The sequence below is a fragment of the Pimephales promelas genome, chromosome 19 (assembly GCF_988280905.1).
Source record: "Pimephales promelas chromosome 19, fPimPro1.hap1.1, whole genome shotgun sequence".
In the NCBI taxonomy this organism is placed as follows: domain Eukaryota; kingdom Metazoa; phylum Chordata; class Actinopteri; order Cypriniformes; family Leuciscidae; genus Pimephales; species Pimephales promelas.
In genome coordinates this window covers 24,875,102-24,894,147 of record NC_142787.1, presented here as the reverse complement: position 1 = coordinate 24,894,147, position 19,046 = coordinate 24,875,102, and the positions used below count along the sequence as shown (strand labels likewise).

The following is a 19,046-nucleotide window of genomic DNA, read 5'->3' as shown; positions in this document are numbered from 1 at the left end:
GAAATGAAGGGAAAAGTGCAGCAGATATTCCAAATGAGAAAGGAAAAATACTAAACGGTTTTTAAAAGTGGTGGTGTCATAAGTTGACTTGGTTCATTAGAGCGGATAATAGGTCTATACAATGTAAATTTAGCTAGAATAGAATTCAATATGGTCTTATCACAGGTACAAGGGGGACCAAAATGAGTTTTTGTGACGTATCTTCACGCTAATGTCAGGTGAATTGAGAAAGCATATCAAGTATTTTTACTAGCCACAAAACTATATTCAAAATTGATTTTCTGTGCAAGCAGCTATTTTTAATCCTGGATTAGCATCATGTCGGTCTATATATTCGCCGAAAGAAAAAACTGTTTTGTAAGTAACTAATGTACACATGCTGCACTATGTTGTTTAATTAGGAAATCTGATTGGTCGGCTATGGTCAACCGTGGGTCTACATGAGTACACAGTGTGTTCTAGTCAAGCGGCACAACACTGGCAGGATGATTGATGGTTTACGCAGAGCAGACACAAAAGCATTAGGCCAAAGGGAATCCACCACAGGCAGGAAAGAGAAACTAGCATACTCAGGCTATTCCCACTCTTCTCCATAGTATCCCATCAGCATATTCAGTTTCATGCTCATTGATATCTTCTAATTGAGAATTCTCAAATGCTTTATACGTCATCATAACTGCATCCTTTTTTTAGACAAAGTAGTGCAATTTTGTAGACTTGGCCGTTTTAAGGGACACTCATGCACCGATTCGAGTTGATTTACTTTATATGATACAGTAATTTTTTTTAATGTTTTTAAAAATAAGTCCGTTATGCCCACAAGTCCTTTATGCCCACAAAGGCTGTATTTATTTGAACAGTAACATAATAATGTAAAATATTATTACAATTTAAAAAAGTTTTTCCTATTTTAATATTTTCAGCAGTCATTACTGCAGTCTTCAAAGGCTGCATTTATTTGAACAGTAACATAATAATGTAAAATATTACAATTTAAAAACGTTTTTCCTATTTTAATATTTTCAGCAGTCATTACTGCAGTCTTCAGTGTCACATGATCCTTTAGAAATCATTCTAATACGCAGATTTTTATGCTCAAGAAACATTACATATCAATGTTGAAAACGGTTGTGTTGCTCAGTATTTTTAAACTTTGACCCCAAACTTGTCTGATGTAACTTTAATGCAACATCCATTTAATAACATGAAACATATTTATCTTATGATGCACACATTGAAAAGTCCAATTTTTTAGTAAGAATGACCCAATACCCAACACTCATAATTTTCTGAGTGTTTAAAAATACGTTCTAAAATCTGAAGTGAATTGGTATTCACCTTTATCAAAAAAAATCTTCTTTTTTTTTCAAAATAAATTCTATTCTTTATATAGCCTAAAATTATCAGTTTTTCCTTCAGAAAATGCAAATCTAGTTCTACCTGTAAACATGCTTTGTCACTATCCCTCTCCTCATTGCTTTGAATGCTGCTATGTCCAGGATTAAACACACACACACACACACACAGCTGTGATGTGGCAGTTTTGTGTGGTCACTGTGGTGCTAGACTGGCCAGATGAGGTTTATCCCCAAAAAAACAAGCCCTCATATTTACTCTGCAGACCAAACATCAACACGCTTGAACACTTGTTTGTTTACCTTTTGAGTTACTGCCCTCTTTTACCACCCTGCAGGGACGAAGCTGGATCGTGAGGCGGAGCTATGAAGATTTCCGAGTCCTGGATAAGCATCTCCATCTCTGCATCTATGACCGTCGCTTTTCCCAGCTCCCCGAGCTTCCCCGTTTCGACAGCCTGAGGGAGAGAGCAGAGGTACTGTAAGATCTCTTCTTTTAGCACTCCCCTGCGGCCAATGAGCCTTTTTTTTTTTTTTTTTTTTTTGATAAGTGCAGAATGGTTAGGGTTAGACCTTTTATACCCAGTGTACAAAGGAGCTTATCCTGGAAGATGTCCCTCTTAGTGAGTGCTCAGTGACTGAGGCTGGTTAACACCTAATGGTGTCCCTTGAGAGACTGTCATATAAATATCCCTGTAGTATACAAAAAAAACCCTCTTCCTGCCGTGTTGGGCATAACCGGCATTTGTTTTACAGAGGAGTATACTTGAACTGTGACATATTTTCACAGCTAAATTGATCTGCTTTGAAGTTTGAGTGGCTGATAATGCCACCCATTATGTTTTGCAGTAATGGAAGTCTCTCCAAAGCAGCTTAATGGAAGCTCCCACTATGGCTTTTCTGTGTAACCGGGCGCTTTGAGATTCTCAAAACAGGAAAACACCTTTGAGATCATATTTCACTTATTGGATTTCGCAGTTTTATTTATAGAGGGGCAATTTAGAGATTTTGGTTAAGATGTATCTGAATCTTGAAAGGGGATCTCAGCATTACAAAAGCCCTAAGACGATCTTAAAAGGTTAATTGGCTATGATTTATAGGTACAAACACCTCAAAGAACGGTCTCATGAAGCTTGCTTATGCATTAAATATGTGATATCTCGCACAAATAAGCCTCATTAGCGCATGAGCACAACATAACATGAGCAAATAACTGAAGCTGGCAACCCTCTCATTAGAGAACACTGTTCAACTTCTGTTTACATACTTTCTTCACAATTGTCTCTAGGATAGTCAACACAAGCAGATTTGCCCTGGATTCTGGAGGTACATGTAGCTGTATCGAAATCTTGCAGCTGTCTATTCAGTCTTCTTTGACCTAATTATGCTTCCTTTGCAGATCCATTTGGCTTTAGTTTTACATTTTGGTTAGTCTGTTCCAGCATATGTCTGGGAAAGGTATTGACAGGAGTGTGGATCATGTTCAGCTGGAACAGATTCCATCGGTGCTCTGTGGATCATGAATAAAATCTTATAGGCTTTCACTGATACATTTTAATCTCCTGTTTTCTCTCGTAGGCTGTTCACCAGTCACCAAAACCCTTGCTTTTCATATTTATTAAACTGATATATACACTATTTGTCATTAAACCCCTTATTTAGGAGTTATTATGAAGTTTAGTTAAAGCTGCATCTTTTTGGGAGGTTTAAAATTATCCAAAATACATATTTGAGAAAATACATAACCATCCAGTGTTCAGAACTATCTTCCTTGCCTTAGCTCGATTCAAAGCGGTAAGCTTGTAATAATAATGTTTTAATTCCAGTGGTACTGGTGGATTTCCGTCATTACGTCACATCTGTACACATAAACAAGGAGTCTCGGCTAATATAATGTTGGAGGTGGAGATTTAGAGTCTTTTCTCACAGCACTTGATATAATTATTATTTATCTATTTGATTGTTAGATTTAAATTAGCGTGATTTACTGCAATGTCAGAACCAGAACAAAGATGGATTTTTCTTACTAGTTTAGATGACATTTTCTGGTGAAAATTGTTATGTTGGTCATACTTCCAAAAAGAATAATCTTTGATTCTTCTGAATGCCAGTATCCACACTGGTGCGGTGACTGACAGCCTCACAATCTCCTCAAACATTGTGTTCATACGCGCTGTGCCGTGTTGAGGATGTTGAAGTACAAATCACGTAAAGTTGATAATTCTGCGAATGACTGCAATTGCATATTTCAAACAGAGATGGCGACAAAGAGGAAAAATGCCAGACTGCAGAAAAACAGCATTTTTTAAATATATATATATATATATATATACATACACGCACACATGTCTTTGTAACATTTAAATGTCTTCACAGGTCTCATTTGATCAATTTAATGCATTAAACAGTATTGTGTATCTTTTTGCATGTCTTTTCCATTGTTTTATATTTGGCCAAAATATCCTCCAATATTTTCCATGTGCATATTTGTTGTCTTGAGGAGAAATATTTGAAAAAAATTGAAAGTGGCATTAGTTTTTTTTTTGTTTTTTTTTTTTACACGTTTTGCTTTTTGCTGATGAACTGACATCTTACTGTCTCTGTTTTCCGCTAGGAAATACTTTTATTATAACTACTGTATTTTTAGACTAAGCTGTATGTTATGGAGTTTAAATAGGCTGTAAAGTTTTAGAAAGAGATGTGTGGTAGAGCACTTTTATTAGACAGATCTTTTGAGCTGTATAAATATGAGACCGCTCCACCTCTCCTCCTGCTATATTAGTTTTTTATGCAAGCTGTGTGGAAGTATAATTCAGATCATTTTATATTTCAGAGTGCAACTTCATCCCTTTTAAAGTTACCACAGTCACCAAACATATACTCTGAAAAACAATGACAGATTGTTATTCCTCAAATTAATGCATACAAAGCGGCTTTCACTGAAGAGACTAGCGTTGTTTTTGAGAATGTGTAGAAACAAGAACAGTTGTTTTCATGAGTTAAATATACATAGATTTTAATTCTACAGGTTTAATTAGAGCTACGGCGAAACTCTGCTTAGTTTTTAACAGGAAAGCTGCATTCCTTATACCTACCCTACCATTTTATAGTGAAAAAGTATGCAAACTCGAACCATTCGTTCTTCAAGTTGTGCGCCTTTAAACCTCCCTGTAAAAATACTCTGTATTTATAGAATTACCCCCTTGGAAGCTGTTACACTTGCTTAACCCTCCCTCTCTTGCTCTTTTTTTCCCAACAGGCAGTTTCCCAGATGCTGATGGCTTACCTCTCCCGTCTCTCAGCGATCGCTGATAACAAGATCAACTGTGGGCCAGCCCTCACATGGATGGAGGTACAGATTTGATGCAAATCAGCTGAGAGAGCTGATTTGGTGCTTTTTATTTACATGGATTATTAAGCGAGGATGAGGGATGTTCACTGAATATAATTAATCTCTTTCCCCAGGTTGACAATAAAGGGAATCACTTGCTGGTGCATGAGGAGTCATCCATAAATGTCCCAGCTATCGCAGCGGCCCACGTGATCAAGCGCTACATTGCCCAGGCTGCTGATGAGCTGTCATTTGAGGTGACTGGGCTAAAAATGAAGATAGATTAATGCAGTATTGAAGATCTGTGATTGCCATACTAATAACAAATATTTTTTGTGAAGAATAATTTTCTCTTTCTCTGTCAGGTGGGGGATATTGTTTCCGTAATAGACATGCCCCCTAAAGAGGACACCACCTGGTGGAGAGGAAAACACGGTTTTCAGGTTTGTTGCATGTGATTTAGTCCTCTATTTTAAGTGTACATGGCAGCTCAGAAATTGCAGGTAGAGTCCCCCTGGAGCAACAGACGGTTAAGGGCTTTCACAGAGATCATAGCTCTTTAGTCTCTAATAAAAAGTGAACCTGCAAATTATGGTGTTTCCAGCCCTGCTCTTTAATCACTTGGCTGCTATAGAGGAACTAGCAGTGTACATCAAATAATAACAATGTAAATTAATTAATTAATATCAATAATGAGATAATAAATCACCCTTAAAATAGACAAAAAACAGACATATGAAATTACATCTTATTTAAAATGATAATTAAATGTAATACATTAATAGCTTTTTTGCATTTTTAAAAAAAGTTTTAATTAATCTATTGCTTTCTTGGTCCATTACTTTTACAAATGCGTTGTCGCCATCTAGTTAAGTGTCAAAATCAAGCTGTGATTTGTCATGCTACCACTGTTATCAGTGTAAAATATAGATTGTTTGTGAAACAACACTAGTTTAATGGCAGAGCTTGGCTCATCATTCACTTGTGGTCATGGGTAAACAAACCCACTCGTGAGTCACCTCACAATCTTGCAACGTGCCAAACCATTCTCTCTTACTGCCCCACAAGCATATGTCACCTTTATTTTGCCCTGTCAGTATGCAGTGCTTTGGCATGTTATGCCATTTTTGCATCTCCACTGAGTCAGGCCCTGTGCAGGGAGACTGGCTCATGGTGGCAGATGTGTGCTGGATCCACTGGGGGGCAGTCTGACGTTGAGCTCTGGCAGGCTACAGCTGGATCAGGTAGCCAGCATCTGTCTGGATGGAGCTTGAGTACACAGCAGTGCCAGCTGTCACCCCCACAATCACCACACTCTGAAGTCAGCATGGTCTTAGGGAATGTCAGAAGAAATGTAATCGAGCTCTGGCGTTGAAGAGACTGAGATTGTTGACAAGGTCAAGGTTATACTAATAGACAAGGTTATTTTATCTGCAAGATAAGGTCTTATGACACAGAAAACTAAGGCTTTTGTTATGATCTTGATTCATAAGCAATCTGCAATTGGTTTGTTTGATAGAATGATCAAATCAAACTAAGTTGCAAATTATGGCAAACATGGTTAGTTTGTCTCTGTGTCCTTATTTTTCATGTTTGTGTGTGTGAGAAACTGCTGAACTTTAGATTCTTTTGTCTGCAGGTTTACAAGATGGGCGGCCCTTGAGATGTATAATCCTTAGTGTTTTTCAAAGATTTTGTCCATTAATATGATACTGGAATTTTACAATTGATTAGATTTGGATTTTTTTAACCCCAAAAATATCTCAGTAACACCACTGGACTTAAGTTTGTTATACATGCAGTATTTCTAAGGGGCTCCTCAATTAATACCGATTAGGCAGGACTTAATTAATTAAATTTCAACGGCTTGACATCGGATCATCGAATTAGCAATGACAAGATCTAATATAACACAGGAAACTACATTTTTAAGTTTGCAAGCGTAAAAATAATTACTATTAAGATTTTAGACCAATGCAAGAATGTAATCAATGCCCTATCTCTCTTACAATGAGAGATCCCGTTTTCTATCAGCTTTATTTCCAACCCAATTTCAGTTTCAGGCTCTACAAATCAAAAGTTTGGGGTCAGTAAAAACAAATTGTAAAAAAAATCAACAAGCATGTATGAAAAATTTTCTTTTGGAATTTCTATTCCTCAAGAATCATGAAATAAAATGTCACGTTTCCTCAAAAAAAATTAAGCACCACTGATTTTAAAATCGATAATAATAAGGAATATTTTTGAGCACCAAACCAGCATATTAGAATGATTTCTAAAGGATCATTCAGCTTTGCCATCACAAGAATAAATTACATTTGAAAATATAATAAAGTAGTTAAAAGTCATTTTTCTATTGTAATATTTCACAATGTTACTGTATTTTTTTTTTATCACAAAATCAATGTTGGTGTGCATAAGAGACTTCTTTCAAAAACAAACAAAAAAAAAAGTTTTACATTGTTCTCAGCTGTTTTAGTTTAGGTAAACATCCTTCTAGATGTGTTTATGCAGAACATTAAAGCATATCTCAACTAATAGATGCATATTTCCATTATCTTCTCAAAATATAAGTGTAGTTTGAAATAGTTTGGTCTACATACTAGATTTTGTCAAATTCACCATTTGTCAGAGTTCACCATTCTCCTTTTAGCTTTGTAGTTTGTCTCAAGAATAATTATTATAACATATTGATACTGTAATATTTTGTGTTTTGATGACAAGCTATTTTCTGATTGTGACTAAGTGCAGAACGCAGAGTGATATGATGAAGCCTTGGCATGTCTGTCTCCAGAGAGCGAAGGAGCTTTTCAAACCTTCTCTGCTCTTCACAGGTTGGCTTCTTTCCCAGCGAGTGTGTGGAGCTGATAAACGACAAGGTCCCGCAGTCTGTCACCAACTCAGTGCCAAAACCAGGTACCACAAAACACACACGCACATACACGTTACATCAACTCCTGCTGGGACAGCTCATCAGTTCTTCTGCTCACGTCTGTATTAACTATCCCAAAACAGCTGGGCATTATAAACCGCAATAACTGAGCAATCATCATCAGGAAACAAAACTACAAGGTCACGCTTGCTGTTCTTAAGCATTAAGATTCCCTTCAAGGATGTTGGGCCTTTGTAAAGATGCAGGCTTTTAAAGGCTAGCTTGTTACTCATGTGTTGCAGTGAGATATTAATCGTGTTTAAGAACAAAGTTGTACAAGTGTTGTGTTGAATCAGCCAAGGATTGAGTCTCTGTGGTGTGTGTACTTGAGTGAACTGGAACAGGTGCTGACTGGAGCCTCTGGGTCCTGTTGCATGAATCAGAAATCTTCAAACCTCCGTGAAGAAAAGACTACAAGCTGTGTCCTTGGGAAGGGTGCAGCTGCTTTTTAAGAAAGTGTCACTTTAGATTTCAACACTTTGGATGTGAGACATGCAAGGTTTTCAGATCTCGAAGCACGTCATCAACACACTGCATGGGAAATTTGTTAACTCCACATTCAGTCCACATTCACTCTTTCTCCCCCCTGCTCACATAGACACCTTTGACCCTCTTCATTTATCACATTTATAGTTAAATAAGTGCTGTTGTTTGATTTCATTCCTAATGGTTTGTTGTGTGTATGTGCCTTTAATGTATATCACACACTGTGGTGCAGCATGGTGCGATTTATCCTACGTCATCTCACTGGAACTGAAATGTCAAAAGATTAAACTTGATTAATAGACCTCGCAAATGGTCTGTTGCTAGCTTTCACAATCCTAACACGAGTAATACATTTAGTCATATTTGGAGTGGCTGTGGACCATGCAGACTGCTTTATGACTGGTCAATTTACATCATGACTTGGACTAACTGGCCTACCAAGCCCTCTGGAGACCTATCCATCACCTTCAGCCTTTTCTGTTTGGTTTCGGCCTTCTCGTGTATCAAATGAGTGCTTATTGGCATCTGCAAAAGGGTGAATCATCATCATCATCATCATGACTCATCAGACCAATCAGAATGCTGGCTTGCAATAGTGGGTGGGAGGGCTTTTTGGTACATAATTTTGTGGGAGTAATATTATCACAGAGATGCAATGACATGGCACAGCACAATCAGCTTGGAAAAAGAGCACTGTGGTCTTGGGCGTAATTGCAGCATGGCTTGATGAAAAAATTGAGTTTATATGATTCGATTTCACACTGCAGAAGCTTTTTGCTGGGGTTTAGCTCATTTTTAATGCTTGCTTGTACACCTACTGACTCTGTGGTATGTATTTGGAATGTATGTTGCATTGCTTTGCACTTACTGCATGTGTGATGTGTTATTTGACCATGCTTCCTCCACTGCTCCCTCAGCCTCCCCCTGCTCTGGTCTGCGGCCGGCCTCCTGGAGTCTGTTCCCACCCTGTGCGTGCTGGTATATTCTCCCCAATGTTAAAGGGCTAGTTCACCCAACAACAAAAGTCATCATGTTCTCACCTTTATGTTGTTCCAGACCTGTATGACTTTCTTTTTTACATGGAAATTTAGAATCATTTTACGATTCTTTTATTTGCTTTATATTTTATTTTTGGAGTTAAAAAGACTTTTCTTTTTTTAATGCTTGTTATAGGTTTGTTTCAGAAAAAAAGTCATACACGTTTGTAATGACATTTTTGTTTTAACCATTCCTTCAAATACATATACAGACAAACATGTCATCACACCCTATCTCTCTCTCTCTCTCACACACACACACACACACACTTTCACCCTGTATGCATCAGTTATTCTTTGGCAGAATCATAAAACAGTGTTTCTCTTGCATTGCAGCTTACAGCACTCTCATACATGATAGACTAGTGTTTGTCTTCACATGGCTTTTACTGCATCAGCTTTTATCAATTGTGTCACCTTCAGAACTGTTGTGAAAGTTTCGGGAAATGTGGAGTGAGAAATCCTAAAAGATTTCTAAGCTAATAGAGCTGCATGTGCAGCTGTTGTTCTCTTGTTCTCTAACTCATGGTACCTCCCTCTCCCCTTGTCTACTCTCGGCATGCAGATTTGGAGATGGAGAGTATAAAGCAGGACAGTGCATGGGCACCCGACCCATTAAACCCCTACAGGCTGAGCTCAGGTAGACCAAACTGTTTATCCATGTACTACGTCTTACACGGACTAACCCCAAACTCTCCTGTGCGTCCTCGCACAGTCGCCTGCTGCTCACGGGTGCTCTGAACACTACTGGCACTTCCTAGAATTGGTATAACCTAGTTTCACTGGTCTTTCCTAACATCACGTGTTAACTATATGGGATCTGGGGCAAGCATAACAAGTATGGCGTCTTGTTTTCCACTTTTCACTTCACACTCCTCGTGTCTGTGACTTTGACCCATGTCTTATAGATTTACCCTGATAGCACTCTTTTTCTCTCTGTCTTGACCTGCATTTGAACGCATGTGATTGTTTATCGGACTTTATGCATTTTATTTTACTGTAGGGCTGCCATACCACCAATCAGTCTCTTTTTGAAGACATTTTAAATTGATTGTTTTTAATTGAGCATGCTCTTCTCCCCTTTTTACATTTAGATTACCTTTGCAATTATTAAACGTTCACTTAAAAATTGAGATAATAGTTTAATAACTCTGTTAAATATAATCGGCAATTTCTCATACTTTCCATTATAATGTTGTGATGCCTAATTCCATGTTAAATACTGTATCATGATTGAATTTAATTGATTTAAATAAGAGTTTTAACCTGCGTTCGGCCATTGCAAGTGAAGAATATCACAAATAGTGGATATTTCATTGTTTTTTGCATTTTTACATTAACATTTGAAAACTAATAATTTAATAACATTGCTAAATGTAATCTTTAGCGAATCCAAAAATGCATTTATTTGTCATGCACTATAATGTTGATTGATTCATAGTTTCTATTTTATTTAATGTACGCAAAATAATGTCTGCTATTTATCAGGTATCGGCCATAATATGAAAACAATTATCGCTATCAACCAGAATTTGAATGTCAGTGTGTCAAGTCTATTTTGAATATGTCTACATTTTAATGTCTCTGTATTCAAAAAGAGGTTTGTGACGTCAATTTATGGCCCAGTTTGTAAGTGCACCACATTGTGTTTTCCTGAAAGCCTCATTGTGAAGTTATTTTGCAACACACTCGTTGGCTGATTTACATGACCCTGGTTGAAAAAGGCTATAAAATAATCCCAGCTTTGTCCTCTAGCAATATGAACTACAGTCTCTCCATGGTTACTCAAGCACATTCTCGTGTTCAGCCTTTGTGCATGCTCAAATACAGCATACCTCTCCGCTCCCCTGCAGAGCTTCAGCCAAGCAACAAACGCCTATCACATAACACAAAACACCTTATGAATCATTCACCTCATTAAGCAAATGCCCTGTGTAAATGGTTAACCTCATAATGTCCTATTGTGCAGGTGGTGTAACAGTGATAAAGGTTGCTGGGAGTTTTATAGCATGAATAGGGCACATTCTAGGTTATGAGAATGCCTCAAATATAATCATTTCTTTCTTGTACAGACTTCTTATTCTCGGCCATAGCAGGTGCTGCTCCAGATGTAGATCCCTTAGCACCCTCTCACTTCCTAACTTCCTTGTGGAGTAACAATGTCTTCCTCTCAGTGGAGGAAAGGGCAGCTGCCTCTGTGAACAAGCCAAGACAGCTGGAAGGAACTGTGAGAGAACGAGAGACAAACTATGTTAGATTTACATAGCAATATGTGTCCGTTTATCCTTCAGGGGATTGTGTACTTCTACTTCCTTATTGGCCTGTTCTGAAAACAGAGACTTTTATAAGAACTTCTTTTAGCTGTTGGGTTGGGAGGTTTATGAAGGTATCAGATATTATGATTTGAATGTAGTGTGCAAGGTTTGTTTGCTCTTGTATATGCATGCTAAAGATTGGGTCAATATTATTTTTATAGTTCAACCACATTAATCACTCGAGATTGGATTTGATAAATGCAACAGCCTTCAGGCTGAAACTGACATTCTCTGGGTTTTGCGGCCGCTCACGCCCCGATCTCTGCATTAGAAGCCAGCGCTGTTGAAAGCTGATATTAGGGGCTGGACAAATTCAGACAGAGGAGGGAAAAAGCAACGAGGAAAGAATGCATGCTGACTATTAGCTTTTACCGGCTGGCAGGGAGAGCGAGAGAAAAAGCAGTTTGTGATGATCCTTCACCGTTGTGTCTCAAGCTCTCTATAGCAGCCGCAGCCTGACAAACTTAAAAATACTCAAGCACTGTCCTCAAGTTTTCTGTCCTTTTTTATGGATATTTAACATTGTGGTAAGTTGTGAAGTTGCCTTTTAGTGCTAATTCAGTTTGCTAAACTATTTCAGACTTGTTGATTTGGCTGAAGTGCATTTAATGGCAAATTTGTGTAGGAATTATTTAGGGTTTGTGCATTTGCTCCGCTGAAAAATAAGTGTTAAAGTATTTGTACACTGGTTTTAATTTGCGATACATGCATTTTGTTGACTTGAAGGCTTTTTAATCGTCTTTCTCAATAGTCTTTGTATACGCAGATGTCTGTAACATAGTAATTTTTGTACTATAATTTGATTTGGAGGTAAAAAAGTAAAGAAATACCGTGAATGTGACATTCATTCATGTTGCGCTGTGATGTCATCAGTGTCTCCTCGGTAGAAGTAAAGTGCAGCCTGCAGGAAACACTCATTCTTCAATAACAAACGGTCTTCTTGCCGCTTCTGTGAACTTCAACACATGCCCTGTATTTGGTTTGTTGTGGTGTTCAGAATAAGCGGATCTGTGAAATGCGTGGCAGTTACTTTATTGGCTCTTGAAAAGTAGAACAGGAAATTCCTACAACAGCTCTTTTTATTGTCAACCTCGACTGAATATGAAATGATTAATTGCCTTCAGAGCAGTTCCAACTGCTTGTTGGAGAAATTTCAATATCTTTTATGGAGAAAAATAATGTTCCTTTTTAAAAGGTAAAGACACAAAGGAACAGATGAGATCACAGCTGGCAGATGTCCCCTTGCCACGTCCACTGTGGTTTCAGCATGCAAAGTAAAGCTAAATTGTGTGATATTTGCAATTATTTTGCTAATAATTTTGACTTTCTACTGCTAAATCCACCACACGTGCCCACACAAAGATAAACACAGATTAACCAGTTTATGGTTTTCTGGAATCCTAGCTGCATTTGTAATGGCTCTGAAATTGTTTCCGGCAACAGATTGTTTGCTGATTCATACAGCTTCATTATGAACAGTTCTTGGGTTTGTAATATTTAAGCTTGCTAATATTTTATGAGAAGCAATGAAAACAACTCAAGTTTAATGAGCAATTACAATACAGGTTTTTATAGCAAATCCAGTGGAATTATTTTGATGCATTTGTGTTCCTGTTAAACCTTTGGAATTTCTCGTTTGATACTTTTCCTCTGTTTCCAAGAGTTTCTCATGCAAATTCTAGGTCAGGCTGCTGATTTTTGACCACTGAGGCAGTTGCTGTCAATGTAATGTCAACGCAAGCTGCTCTGGAGACCAAACAGCTTGAGATGTCCTTCCTGCTTCTTGGCCTCCTTCAAAAATAAAATGAAAGGAAGCATTTATTGCTCTAAGAAGACTTTCACAGATGTTCTATGTCAGCCACTCTTCATTAGGCTTTTTTCTTCCAAAACTGAGCTCAAGTTTCAATATCATGAATCATTCATAGTTGATTATATTATATTTATTTGGTTTCTATAACAATGTTACATGGATCCACAGAGAATGAAATTGTTTTATTTTGCTCTACCAGATGTAGAACAAACACCAAGACATGGAGGATATACTTGGAGGAAATAAGTCATGTTTGAGTAATTCAGAGATTCCTTCAGTAAAGCATAATGCATAAACTCATTATTCTCACACAACCCAGTGATATTATTTTTCATTTTCAAAAGATCTTGGCTCGCTCACATGGTGTGGCTGGCACTGGCCGGGTGGTCATTTATTGTTGCGCTGCTTGTGGTATTCCCTGACATGAATATGTTTTTAAATCTGCATATTTTCATTTTTTTTTTCTTTCAGTGTCCAAGAAGCACGGGAAACTGATCACTTTTCTGCGTACATTCATGAAGTCCAGGCCGACCAAGCAGAAACTGAAGCAAAGAGGTATCCTCAGGGAGAGGGTGTTTGGCTGTGACCTAGGAGAACATCTTCTCAACTCTGGCCATGATGGTGAGCTTTGCCCGTTCTGGTCCTACTCAAACTCACGGCCGTGCTCCAGACGGTGCTTGACACTAGTTTCTTTGACACTGTGTGTGGGTGGGCTGGAAAGCATAGCTAACCCCCCTCCGTTAGAGTCACCCTTGGATCTGCCTGCATGGGTTGCTATGCCAATGGATTGGCTTAAAGGGGTCTAAAGGTCAGTAGAAATGGTTAGGGGGGCTGTGTCTGGAGATTTCTTCCCCATTGATTCAAAGCTCCCTGGCAGCCTTCAGGATTTGCTCCATTTGTTTGACTTCAAATCCTCCCTGAGCCATTGCCTGCCTTTACAATCTAGGCCTTGTCCTTTTCAAACAGGATCCGCGCAACTTGGTGCGACTGGTCGACCATTACATTTAGAAGGGAATCAGAAACCCCATCACTTTTATTAAAATGTTTAAGAAAAGACATTCCTTCCCTGAGGACGCAAGTGTCCTCAAACTGGAAATTCCAGGAATTCTTTAAAAATGTGTTCCTAACACTGCAACAAAACGTCACAAATTGAATTGGGTTATATAGATGATAATGTTTAGGTTTACCACCTAGATCTGAACCTTTCACTGCCCTCTCCCACCCATGAGCACACACAGCTTTAATGTGTTTGTAAAACAGTTAATGGTAGACTGTGTAGTCTTTGTCTCAGACACTGATCTCAGAGGAACGTGAGAGGACAAGGCTGAACACTTTGTTCAAGTAGTGAGTCATTAGTATGGATCAGTCGACCTCCCTGCAATGCACTTAAACTTATTAATCCAATTTTTTCCCTTTCTCAGTTGGTGCCATGTTTGCCACTGATGTAACTTGCAGAATTTTTCAAAGTGCTGGCCGGATCAGGCCATTAGTTTTGTATTACCACTGCCAAAAACTATTGGCTTTTTGTTCTACAAACACTACCATTCAAAAAATATGGATTAGTGTGATACTTTTTTTTAAAAGAAATTAATACTTTTATTCAGCAAGGACACCTTAAATTGGTAGAAAGTAGCAATAAATACATTTATAATGTAACAAAACAATGTATTTTTTCAAAATATTTTCAGAAAACACCCTGACAATGTATGACTGGCCTTATAGGGCAAGTGACAATCCACTGCCCTGAAACGCACTCACAATGGCCCCAGGTCATCCTTATCGTGAAGCGCTGAATGATTTTTGAGATGCCTTTGAGACATAATTTTCTTGCATTTTTAAGGATTTTGTGCTTCAGACTGCTATGTCAGGAATGAAGATGAACAGGAGCCTCTGAAAGCCTTGGAATCGCTCATCTGGCGGATAAACTTTGTCAAGACTAGAGGCCGGTCAGGGTTGTCTGTGACTATGATTCCTCTGGGTGAAATATTGCAAGGTTGCATTGGAAGTCTGGTGTTTGTCTTATGCCACTGGAGCAAATGTGCTCTGCTTATATAGGAGAGCACAGATTTGTTACCTGACAATCGGATCTGTGCTTACGGCTATTTATAGTTTACAAAATCTAAGATTTGCTGCACAGAATGTAGCATTCTATTCTATTGGCATTTTGACAATCCTATCACATTATGTGCCAAAAAGGATGCTTCAGTAACATTTGGTTTAAACCTCTAGTCCCTCAGGTACTCAAGAGCTGCACTGAGTTCATTGAGAAGCATGGAGTTGTTGATGGAATGTACCGTCTCTCTGGGATTGCCTCCAACATTCAGAAGCTGCGGTGAGACATAAACATACTTCCCTAATTGCAAGTAGCAAGACATAGGGATTTATCATACTGCTTGAGAAACTCTAAATGCAAAGGCTGGACATTAAGCTGTTGCTAATTACATTTTGTAATGAGAATGTTTGTATTCATAAATACAGCAGGAAATGAGTGGACTCAGAGAGAGATTAGATGGGGTTTATTACCACGTCCAGGAAAGTTGATTTGTTCGCTCAGCCAGTTAACTAGTTTTTCCTCCCCTGTGTTTCTAAATATAATTTTTAAATGTAAAGTTAATGTTACATTACCTTTCCAAAGTTGGGGTTTGGTAAAAAATTGTTGTGCTTTTTATCAAAAATACAGTAAAAAGAGTAATATTGTGAAATATTATTAGTTTAAAAATAGACTTTTGAAAATATTTTTTCAGGATTCTTTGATGAATGAAGTTGAAAAAGAACAGCATTCATTTGCAGTAGAAATCGTCTGTAACATTATAAATGCCTTTACTGCCAATTTCTGACCCCAAACTTTGGAGTATTAGTATACCGATATTTAACCCCCTGGGGTCTGCTATCATGCCGCCGCGACAAGCTCACTTTTTTCTTATATTAAGTGTCTATTTTTTTTGTGGATACTCATAATTAAACAAAGTGTTGTGCTTTTCGCCAAATAAAGAAAAAAAAAACATTATGCGAGTTCTGCATTCTCTCTGTCAGTGAAGTTCATTCTGAAACGCATCAGAAAATGAACTGTAAATCAGCGAATACTCAGTCACGCAGGAATACAGGCACACAGGCATGAAGCTTGAATTCTCTTTTAAATGAAGTAATTTATATAAAAACGAAATATTCAAAACGCAAATAATCTGAGGCAAGCCGTGCAGACTTGTCAACGCCCACAACATTTGGATAAAACACATCAAGTTTAATAAGAATCATTTACTTTACATTGTCTTGCTACGCTGTGAGGATTAATACTATCTAATACCGAAATCCTGGAAAAACTTACCTCAGAAGTGCTGGTAGTTTAATTTCAAGGAGCAATGGATCAAGCTGATGTGAAATTAGATTATTTATTCTTAAGTGCTTTGTTCTAATCGCGATATGGACTAGTGTCTGTAAATTGCAAAAAACTGTTTAAATATGAATTGCGTGTGTGTGAATAAATGAACGGCACAGATGCGTTCATTCACACTCAACCAAGCTTTGACCAACTATATTGCTATAGCCTACTGAGATGAGTAAAAATAGACGTATAATAGAAATATGTTGAAATAAAATGTCTTTGTATAAGCAACAAACTGCAAATTAACATATATATGCTAATATATCAAACTCATGATATGTATATGAATGTTTAGTCAAGATTTCATCGATTTTGTTTTGGATAGATTATAAAGTTTTGACTGTAAAAAAAGACAACTACCACATCAAATAATCTTTTGTTCGCCAATTTCTGCTCAAATGTTAAATATGTAGTATGGGATGTTTTGTCAAAAAATAAAGTATATTGAATTATCAACTAATGTGTTATTATAGTGTTTGTTCCAATATTCCAACTAATAAATCCTTACCTTTGAAATATGTTAAAATTTATAACTTTTACAAAGAAAGTTTTCACTTGAAATATTAGTAAAATTGCAATGGTTATAGTAATTGTAACTTTTATATAACTAATAAGTGTTTTATTAGTGACAATTTTGGGGATATGATACATATTCCGAAACTTTCTGAATTCATTCTACAGAATTGGTTAAAAGTTAGATTTTGAAACATCTTGTGGAAACCAAATTTATACATATATAAAAGCACAAATGTCAGGGCATGTCAAAACATCTCAAGGACCCCCAAAACACCTTAGACCTTATATTTTTTATTGTTAGTGTATTTTATTTCTGCAATTTTGTGTCCATTTAATTTGCTCTCATCAAAACAAAATGTTTTATGGTTTTGTAAAAATGTGTTCTCTTTTTTTTAGGCATGAATTTGACTCTGAACAGATCCCAGATTTGACAAAAGATGTTTACATTCAGGACATACACTGTGTGGGCTCCCTGTGCAAGCTTTACTTTCGAGAGCTTCCCAACCCACTTCTCACCTACCAGCTGTATGAGAAATTCTCGGTAAGTGTTTATCCCAGAACGACCGTCCTTTAAAGAGCCTTTTCTCAGACAAACACTTTTTGTCATACAAATAGCTACAGCTGAGGGCATTATACTAGAACAACAATGATATCATAACCTTTTTAGTTCTTGGTGTGATAAACTGGCAAAACAGTGCAGTAGTTATTGATGGCTTGATACTGTTTGTTCTAATGATTGCTTTTAATGAGCATACAAAATGAATGGTTTGTTTCTTAGAGCCCTTCTCCTTAGAGTCCAGAGCCCCTCACAAGGAGTTCAGCTACATGCCAAACACAGTGCTGACATTTACAGCATCTCATGATAAGTCACTGCAAATGAAAATAAAGGACAGAGTAAATACTGCTTACATGTTTTCTGGTTGCTATGGAATCGGTAAAAGTATAATGCACAGGAAACGGGGCTGACCATGTGCTCTTCACTCTGCAGTACAGTGTGAACATGGGTTTGAAAAATATTTTAGTTGGTTTGAGCTGCTCTAGATGCAGTGACCCTGATTTACACGTGCTCTTCTCCTTTTTAGGAGGCTGTGTCAGCAGCCACTGATGAGGAGAGGCTGATCAAAATACATGATGTCATTCAGCAGCTGCCGCCCCCACATTATAGGTTTGTAAATGACCACAGTGTCCTCTGTTGGTTGCCAGCGGACTTGCAGTTCTCTTTAAAAGCCAATTTTTTCTAATGTTATTACTAATGAGGTTCAAATACGTTTATGACTGAGGAAAATGTTGGCTGTTATTACAACTTTGTTCATGTAAATGAGTTTGCTCTTGAATCGAGTGTATTGTGCTATTTTTTAGCGTCTGATTTTAATGCATCAGTAGGTTTAATGTTTAGTATTCATGTTTCTCTTGTAGGACCCTCGAGTTTCTTATGAGGCATCTTTCCCACTTAGCAACCTTCAGCTATGTAACAAACATGCATACAAAGAATTTGGCCATCGTTTGGGCCCCAAACTTACTGAGGTAAGTGCAATCTGCATGCAATGTGCAAATGTGAAAACAGATATACAGTTTTATAACTATAAATATAAAAATCCTACTATTCATAACTAATATTTGATTTTTATTCAAAAAAAAAAAAAAGGTCAAAGCAAATAGAATCTGCTTGCTTCAGCGGAACAGCAGCCTTCATGGAGGTCCGGATTCAGTCGGTTGTGGTGGAGTTCATCCTCAACCACGTGGATGTTCTCTTCAGCCCCAAACTGAGCTCTCTCATACGGGAGGGAACAGGTATGGACACAAACAGATTTCAATGGATTATGAACATGTTACAAGCACTTAAGTGAAGTAAAAAGCCTTTAATTTGCTGGGCTAAATCATT

The 19,046-nt window shown here is 37.6% G+C and overlaps 1 protein-coding gene across 4 annotated transcripts in view; it reads left to right on the top strand.

Moving 5' to 3' along the window:
- arhgap32b (Rho GTPase activating protein 32b) overlaps positions 1-19,046 on the top strand; it is an 85,003-nt gene that overhangs the window by 54,166 nt on the left and 11,791 nt on the right. The window contains exons 7-19 of one of the 4 annotated variants that reach the window (XM_039686141.2): positions 1,694-1,831; positions 4,615-4,707; positions 4,821-4,943; positions 5,052-5,129; positions 7,521-7,602; positions 9,022-9,072; positions 9,707-9,781; positions 13,738-13,887; positions 15,496-15,598; positions 17,561-17,705; positions 18,247-18,329; positions 18,581-18,688; positions 18,810-18,955. In XM_039686141.2, coding sequence (XP_039542075.2) covers positions 1,694-1,831; positions 4,615-4,707; positions 4,821-4,943; positions 5,052-5,129; positions 7,521-7,602; positions 9,022-9,072; positions 9,707-9,781; positions 13,738-13,887; positions 15,496-15,598; positions 17,561-17,705; positions 18,247-18,329; positions 18,581-18,688; positions 18,810-18,955 — 1,375 coding nt within the window. Of the gene's footprint in view, positions 1-1,693; positions 1,832-4,614; positions 4,708-4,820; positions 4,944-5,051; positions 5,130-7,520; positions 7,603-9,021; positions 9,073-9,706; positions 9,782-10,592; positions 11,984-13,737; positions 13,888-15,495; positions 15,599-17,560; positions 17,706-18,246; positions 18,330-18,580; positions 18,689-18,809; positions 18,956-19,046 lie in introns of those variants that run through there. The other 3 variants (XM_039686142.2, XM_039686143.2, XM_039686145.2) reach the window with 3 other exon arrangements.